The 8,891-nt window shown below is 44.1% G+C and overlaps 2 protein-coding genes across 2 annotated transcripts; both read left to right on the plus strand.

Annotated features, from left to right (window-relative positions):
• Positions 1–433: 433 nt before the first annotated feature.
• Positions 434–1,417, plus strand: LOC136837241 (uncharacterized). Its single transcript, XM_067101979.1, has one exon. It carries the CDS (start codon positions 434–436, stop codon positions 1,415–1,417), a length of 984 nt encoding a protein of 327 aa, XP_066958080.1.
• Positions 1,418–1,831: 414 nt separating this feature from the next.
• Positions 1,832–4,771, plus strand: LOC136837242 (uncharacterized). Its single transcript, XM_067101980.1, has 5 exons — positions 1,832–2,154; positions 2,244–3,772; positions 3,908–4,141; positions 4,280–4,522; positions 4,671–4,771. The coding sequence occupies exons 1-5, from the start codon at positions 1,832–1,834 to the stop codon at positions 4,769–4,771; spliced, it is 2,430 nt and encodes an 809-aa protein (XP_066958081.1).
• Positions 4,772–8,891: the final 4,120 nt, after the last annotated feature.

Below are 8,891 nucleotides of genomic sequence, written 5' to 3' on the forward strand. Positions count from 1 at the left end.
AAAGGGACCTAGATTGGTTACTGAATTATTTGCAGAGAGAAATAGAGCGCCGAGAAAGGTCAGATATGATACATTTAAGGATATCAATACAGTAAAGACTGATAACCATAGTGTTGAATCTGAGAAAAGAAGTAAATTTCAGGGTTCTACCTCTGCTCTTCAGACCTCTTCGGAGGTGTCCTTTATTAAGTGTATGTTTTGTGGTAAAAATCACAAGAGTGAAAATTGTTTTGGTATCTTGAAACTTTCCATTGCTGAACATGAAGAGGCCATTTGGAGTGCTAAACTGTTTCAGATGTTTGGAAAAGGGTCACATTTCCAGAGGTTGCCAATCAAAATGTGTAAAGTGTAAGGGAAAACATAATGTTTTATGCTGCACTGGCAATAAGACTAAAGTGTGTATAATAAGAATGATCAAAATGTAAGTGGTGCTATGTCTCAAGATAATATTAATGAAAATGTAACTCATGTTGGGGTAGCTCATTGTGAACCTAACCTAAATAACAGAGTGTTAACTCAATCACGCAATGTGTTGCAGACCGCAAAGGATAAGGTGTTGGGGAAAAAGGTTATATGTGAAGCTACACTACTATTTGACACAGGATCTGATAGGTCTTATGTTTCCAGTAAATTTGTAAAAAGGGTAAGGCCTAAGTGGATAACTTCTGAGTACATATCATTTTCTTCATTTGGAGGAGGTAAAGCTTCCAAGAGTAACCAATGTAATGTGTATGAGATGAGTTTAGTTGGTTATAAGGGTGAGAGTCATTCTTTAATGGCAGCTGAAGTACCTGACATTTGCGCACCATTGTTCCGACCTAGTGTTCCTGATGAGGAGGTAATGGCATTTTCTAAATTGCAATTAGCAGATGATTACATGAACAACCGCCATGTAAATGTTGATATTTTTTTAGGCTTAAATCCCTATTGGAGATTTATGGTACCTAATAAAACTCTACAATCTAAAAATTTAGTAGCTCAGGAATCTGTGTTTGGGTGGGTTTTGTCAGGGTCTTGTAATATTCCTCTGGACAGAGTAAGTGTAACTTCCCAGCTTTTATGTATAAATAATGTATCTGAGTCTGATTTACATAAATTTTGGGATCTTGAATCTGTGGGAATCTCTTCAAAAGAAGCTGTATCCAATGAGTTTTCATCCAGTACTGTTTTACAGAAATTTTCTAATAATGTAAATTTTATTGATGATAGGTATGAAGTGTCTTTACCATGGAAATCTGAATTTGCTAAACAGAGTTTGAAAAATAATGAAAAACTAGCACGTAAGAGGTTGGAAAATTTAAATTTGAAATTTGTTAAAACTCCTGGTTTAAGGGAAAGGTACGATGAGGTTTTTGAAGAATATGAAAAAGATGACATTATTGAGGAAGTGCCACATTCTGAGGTTTCTAGTGTATAACCTGTTTATTACTTACTGCATCATCCTGTTATCCGTGAGAGTAGTAATTCTACCAAGGTAAGACCTGTTTTCAATGCTTCAGCTGTAAGTTATAATGGTATTTCTTTGAATGACTGTTTGGAATGTGGACCTTCTCTCAATCCTGATCTTGTTGAAGTGTTGATATGATTTAGAAGATGGAAGGTAGCTTTAACAGCAGACATAACTAAAGCTTTCCTTCAAATCAAGGTGCAGAGGAAGACCAAGATGTTCACAGGTTTTGTGGCAAAATAAAGGGCATTGTCCATGTAATGAGGTTTGTTCGTGTTCCCTTGGGTAATAAGAGTAGCCCATTCTTGTTGAATGCTACAATTAAACATCATTTAAAGTTGTATCCTAATTCTGAAGTAGTTGACGAACTGAATTGTAATCTGTATGTCAGGAGCTGACAGTATTACTGAAGCTTGTGTAAAATTTGATAAAGCCTGTAAAATTATGTCTGAAGCTGGTATGTCTTTATCTAAATGGAATTCAAATTGTAAGAGTTTAGCAGATAAATTTAATGAAAACCCTAATGACTGTTGTGGAAGTAAATCTATAAAAATCCTGGGTATGCAGTGGGTTTCCACTCATGATTATTTTTCATTTAGTGAAGTAAATGTTGGGCCTCAGATGGGTGTGGTGTCCACTAAGAGAAGTGTTCTCAGCCAAATAGCCAGATGTTTTGATCCTCTTGGACTTATTAGCCCATTTGTTATGTTTGCCAAAATTCTTTTTCAGGATGTATGGAGAATTGGACTTAATGGGATGATGTGTTACCTGAAGAGCTGCATTGTAAATTTCAAAGGTGGTTAAGTGGTTTTGAGAAACTTGGCTCATGGAAGGTTCAGCGATGTTACTTTGAGGATCTTTCATGGAAAGACCTAACAGGTTTAGAGCTTCATTCCTTTGGGGATGCATCTGAAAAGGGATATGGTGCTTGTGTATATTTGAGAGTTCCTTTACAGGATGGTTCCTTTAAAGCTTCCCTTGTTATGAGCAGAGGTAAGGTAGCTCCTATAAAGGAGGTCTCATTGCCTCGTTTGGAGTTGCTGGGGGCAATGCTTAGTGCCAGGCTTCTAGTTTTTGTCAAATCTGCCCTTTGTTTTAAGGAAGATGTAACTTCATATTGCTGGACAGACTCTACAGTTGCACTGTCCTGGATAAAAGGAGACCCTAGTAGATGGAAACCATTTGTAGCAAATCGAGTCATGGAAATTCAGAGCTTAACATCACCTGATTGTTGGTATCATTGCCCAGGAAAGGATAACCCTGCTGACCTCATTTCTAGAGGAGTGTTTGCTGAACACCTTGTAGCTTCAGATCTTTGGTTGGTAGGCCCCCCGTGGCTTCAAGAGTCTGAGTCTTTGTCTTTGCTTCAACCTGAACAGTTAAGGATTTCATTAAGGGATGAAAGTTTTGAGGAAAATGTAGTAGCTTGTATAACTGTGGATTCATTTTCCCAAGTATTTGAATTTTCTAGATGGAGTAAGTTTCAGAAAGCCCTTAATATAGTAGCTTGGACCTTAAGATTTATTAATAACTGCAAACCACAATCTGTTAAATGCTCTGGTCCTTTATCATATTGTGAATTAACTAAAGCTAAGAGTAAGTTGTACCTTTGTGTTCAAAGGGAAGCATATCCACAAGAATTTGAATCCCTGATTCAGGGTAGACCACTTCACAGGGGGAGCCCTTTAGTAAAATTAGATCCTTTTTTGGATAATGGTCTTTTGAGAATTATAGGTCGTTTAGAATATTCAGATCTGTGTTATGAAAGCAAACATCCTATTATTCTTCCTTCTACTCATGTAGTGAAGACTTTAGTTCGTTTCCAGCATGTTCTTCTGAAACATTCTGGCATTTCTACCCTTGTGTCCACACTGAGAAATGGTTATTGGATTGTGCAACTTCAAAGGATAGCCAAGACTGTGTGTAGAGAATGTGTAACTTGCCGCAGGTATGACTCCAAGGCTTGTAGTCAACCTGTAGCTCCTCTCCCTGAACTGAGAGTTAAATCAGCAACCCCCTTTTCTGTAACAGGATTAGATTTTGCTGGGCCATTGTTTTGTGTAGATTTGCCCTCCAAAAAATTCTATATTTTGCTTTTCACTTGTGCTGTTATTCGTTCTGTACACTTAGAACTCACTGATTCTCTCTCTATGCCAGATTGTCTCCTTGCCATCCGTAGATTTACAGCAAGACGTGGTCTTCCTTCAAGTTTTTATTCTGATAATGCAAAGACATTTATTGGAGTTTCTCAGTTATTACAGCAACACTATGGCCCACTAGCTCCTCAGTGGAAATTTATTGTAGCCCGTGCTCCTTGGTGGGGAGGTTGGTGGGAGCGTCTAGTTTGATCAGTTAAGTCTGCTCTGAAAAAGACATTGGGTGTCAAATGCCTATCTAGATGTGAATTGGAAACTACTCTTCATGAGGTTGAAGCTTGCATTAATTTGAGACCTTTGACAGTTGTGGGTGAGGAGGTTGATACATCCAATCCATTGACCCCCTCACATATTCTTATTGGCCGTACTGTGGGTGTCCAGCCAGAAGTTGTTGAGGAGCGTTCTTCTTGTGTGTCTTCTAAAGATTTATGTATGAGAGAGACTGCCCGACAAAGACAGTTGGATAAGTTTTGGGAAATATGGAGCTCTGATTACATAAGAAATTTACCATGTGCCATTAAAGGTTTTGTATCTAAGTGTAATGTAAAGAAAGGTTCTGTGGTATTAGTCTAGGAAGATAATGTTCGTAGGTTGTCCTGGCCACTTGGTTTTATTATAGAAGTATACCCAGGTAAAGATGGTGTGATAAGAAGTGTTGATGTCAAAACTTCTGAAGGTATTATTAACAGACCAGTACAAAAATTGCATGATCTTGAGATTTCAAAAGTTTTGGACACAGAAGCCGAAGGTGGTGTACCTTGTATTGTTTCCGAGGTAAATGATGAATCTGTGCCTAAACCTGTTTCTAATCATTCTGATGTGAATGCAGATGACTCTGATCCTGATATTTCACAATCCAGAGTTGAGCCAATATCTTATACTCGCAGAGGGCGTTTGGTAACAGCACCTGTGAAACTAGGTTTGTAACCTGTGTACAGTGTGTGGTGAGAGTTTTCATAGGAGTAGCAGTGTACTCCTATGGTTGGGAGGATGTTGAATCTACATTTTTTATTATTCAGTGTTAACTTGTAATTTGTGCAGTATTATTTGGTATTAAAATTGTTCAGCATTGTTTGTATTGAGAGGTACTTATTTACCAAGATTAGTTTGTATTTTTGTGTATGACTTAACGTCAGTAAATGTTGTTAACCGGAATGGCGGCTTGTAGTAACCTGACTCAAGTACACCTTCCTTGTTTTATGAAATCTTGCCGTGACGCTCGAAGCAGTGGCCATTGAGAGGAGCGTACAGACCCCATTTGCCTCCGTCATCATCTTCAGTATCATCTTCTCCACCTGCTTTCGCCTCCTCCCCTTCTCCTTCCAAGGGTCCCATTATGCAGACAGACCCGAAGAGGAAATAGGCGGCTACTCTAGACTGTAATAAGGCCTGTTGGCCCTCTCACGACATGTTTTCTTCTATGGAAGAAACACGAGGATCTCTCTATTGTGCTCCACTGTCCCCAGACAGGGAACCTGCATCTTAGACATCCCCGGACATCGAGGCGCGGAAGCAGCCAACGCTCGTGTCAGCCGTGACACAGCTTCCACGAGCCAAGTCCATGTATAAGGATCCCCCACGTACACCATAACCAAAGGCACGGATACCAGACAACGGACACCTATCATGTCTAGTAAAGAACCTTCCTCTGCACAGGGCTCCAAGGTTCTGACCTAGAGACTCATCCCCATCATGGACCCCATGTAGCAACATCGTCCGCGGCACACTCCTGTACCCCAGACAATCTGTGTACACAGGTTTCCTCGACCCATGCCGCTGAAGGTTCTTCCGCCCAGGTTCCAATGGCCCCCAGACTGGGACACAGCTCATAGAGTGCAGGTGTGCAGCATGCAAGTGCTGCCCCACACCCCCGAATCTCCCAACCAGGACATGGCTTTTGCAAGCCGCTCCACAGTGGATCGGGTCCCAAGTAGGAGATGCCAACCATAGAGTTCGCACGCCAGATAGAGCATGGAGGAGGTCCCCCGTTCACTCCTCTTCGCTCTTAAGAGACCTTGACCTCGAAGGAGAGTCCAACACATCGTCAGGACAGCCCACACTCTCGCCCAAGAATGCATAATCGCTCTCCCAGGGACAATTCCTGCTTGCATTCGCATGAGTGGATATATTCTCCTTAGGATAGCTTCCGCACATGTTTGCAGGAGCGGGTGCGCTCTCCCAGGGACAACCCCCGTTCACCTTCACATGATGAGTGCTCTCCTAGACCTACACATCAATCGTCCCCATGGATTTACAATCGTTCACAGCCTTCTTCTCCTACCGAGACTTCAGCCTCCGGCAGGTCTGCAAAGGGTGCTAGGCCCCTCTCACCAGTCCCTTCAACCTCCTGGGGGTTTACCGGGAACCATGGGACTGACAGGACTTGGGTTGGTGATCAGGATTTGGCCTCCCATTGCAGCCTTCGTACACCCCCGGTTCTGTCATAGGACCAGAACAGACGTATGCTTGGGCATCAAAAAGGGGACGTGGGGGTTCTGAGGAGGGTCTCTCACCTGCAGAGAGAGCAACTCAGGAGGGCCACGACTTGGAGGAGCTGGAAGGTCCTCTCCCAAAGGATGGGGGTGTCCAGAACAGACATATGCTTAGATGTCAGAGAGGGGAAGTGGGGTTTCTGAGGAGGATCTCTCACCTGCAGACAGAGCAACTCAGGAGGGCCATGACTTGGAGGAGCTGGAAGGTCCTCTCCCAAAGGACGCTGACACCCCTGAGCTGCAGAGTTCCTACGTTGAGATTGTTAAACTGATTAGTCAGTAAAACAATCTTGGGGAAGAGACCTTGGCTGTCAATGAGATCGTTCCTTCGGGCCTCGAAGCACTTGTAGGACCCGCAAGGAATCCCCACCATCGATCAAGCTACCATGGTCGAAGCTTGTCGAGTCGGTCCTAGGCCAGGTGAATTCTCTCTTCCGGGAGGGAGAACTCACTTCGTGCCAGCCGCTCGTTCAAGCTGCCTTCTCCACCTCTCCCTCGTCAGAAGAAATTCTACAAGCCCTCAGAGAGGTCAATTCCAACTGCACAGGTTGACCCAAACTTAGTTTATCGCAGTCCAGGTCTGTCGTTGGAGCAGCTCCATGCAAAAAACATCTCCCTCTCGCATCAGGAGTCAGCTACCTTGGAAACGACTGCCATGGCAGCATTTCAAGCAGTCTCTTGGCTTTCCTCTCCTGTCAAGGCTTCAGCTTCTGGCAGGTTCGAGAAAGGTGCTCGGCCCCTCTCAACGAGAAAGGGTCTGGGGTCCTGTCAAGGCTTTTCTCATGCCGAGAGAGTAGGCCAAGGATACCATGACCTGAAGAAAGAGGGTACTTTTCCTCAGGACATGGACACCCCGATCTACAGAGGACCTACTCAGAAATCATGTGGCTTATCTCTCAACTCAGTGATCTTGGGGAAGAGACCATGGCTGCTTCCGTGGATTGTAAATCTGCCTTCGAAGTTTTTTGGAAAACTAAAGGAGGAACCAAAGCTTCGTTAGTTTGGTCTTCTTCGTTTACAGAGGCACGACTTCAAAGAAGACTATATAGCACATCTTCAGGATAGCCGTGTTCACGCCCGTGTGTGAACGATCACTCTTCCTGGGACAGCCCTCATTCATGTTCACAAGAATGGACCGGCTCACCCGGGGATAGGTCCATTCACGTTCGCGTGAATACGTTCGCTCTCCCAGACCTGTATGGCTGTCCTCATCATGAATTGACAACCACCCACGGCCTTACTCACCTGCAGGGACCTTGGCTTCTGGCAGGTATGGTAAGGATGCTAGACTCCCTCACCTGTTCTCTTACCCTCTTGGAGTACTCTGAGAACCAGGTGCCAGACAGTTTTGGGTTCAAGACTAGAGATGTTCACACTTCCATCCTTTCCAAGCCACAGAAGCATATACTCCGGATTCAATCAGTGGACTGAACCAGTTGTATACTTGAGTGGTAAAGAGATCATCGAGTGACTCTGGAGGTTTTTCAGGGATCGTCCATGTGATTCAGCAGTTATGATCTCAAGAACTTACTTTCTTGTGAAAATTTCATTGGCCATCGACATTTTCTGGGGACCCCTGAAGGAAACCAAAGTTGATGGAATCGTCATGGTCTCACCTTGCCAAAGGGGTTTTGAGCTAGGTGAATTTTCTCTTGTATGATGAAGACAAATTCACTCAGGTTCCACCTATCATGCAAAACACTTCATCAGCCTCCAAATTGCCAGAAGAGTTCCTCAATACCTCGAAGAGTCCTTTGCCGACCAAACAGGTTGACCCAGTGTTTGGGCCCATCGCTGAGCACCTCCCCGCTTAGGGAGCTTCCCTCCACAGGGCAGTGACAGTGGAATCAACTGTCATGGCAGCATTCCATACGATTCCCTGGATGGATCTTTGTTCCATTACATGGCCAAGATCACTTCTTCCTCTTCAGGTTCTCATAGTTCCGAGGAGGAAGTCACTTTCAGGAGACTGACGTTGTCTGGAGGTAGCACCTTTTTCTACCTAGCCCACCAGACAACTAACCTCTGTGCGAACCTGGGGCCAAAAGGAGAGGCACTGTCTTGACTCAGGTTACCAGGTTTGTTGGTTTCGAGTCATCACTGGTACTCTGGAAAGAACCGATACTGGTTCCACTTCCCTCTGGCTAGTGGTAGAAGTGGATGCCTTGAGTGATGGGTAGGATCAAGGTTGATCATGTTCACTAGGCAGTGGCCAAGAGGTCTTCTCATGATTCTACAGCTCTGCCTTCAGGCCAGGCTATCTCTTCCTCTCCAGTTCCAAGGAAGCCCCAGGCTTCCAAGGGCCCATGAAGGGACACCCAGTCTTCTTCTACACTACCAGAAGAGTGCACAGCAGCACTGCTGTTAGCCCCCTGTCTGTCCTGGAAGAGGGCAAGGGTATGAGGAAAGGGGAAGGATACTAGGGCAATGTTTTTTCTGTCTTTTGCTCCATACGGAGCAGAAACCTTCGAGTTCTCGCCACCCCTCTCTGATGAGTGGTCCACTTCCAGACTTCAGTTCCCAGCTCATCATCAACCTCACCCTTGAGAAGAGGTGAAGGCGATGCTGAGGGCGGTACTGTTAGCACTCATTAGGATACGTATTTCTGAACACACATCCATCTTTTGTCTGGGGACAAGAGATGGCTTCTTTAATTTGCTGGGACTTGGCAGTCTCATTAAAGTTTGAGAAACCCGATCTCACACTTTGGGAGAACACTTAGTGTCCTGACATGCTGGTGTTACAGTCTCAGTCCCATATCAGCAGGTTCAGAGAAGAGTACAGTTATTCCTGGCT

This window comes from Macrobrachium rosenbergii, chromosome 58 (genome assembly GCF_040412425.1).
Source record: "Macrobrachium rosenbergii isolate ZJJX-2024 chromosome 58, ASM4041242v1, whole genome shotgun sequence".
NCBI lineage: Eukaryota > Metazoa > Arthropoda > Malacostraca > Decapoda > Palaemonidae > Macrobrachium > Macrobrachium rosenbergii.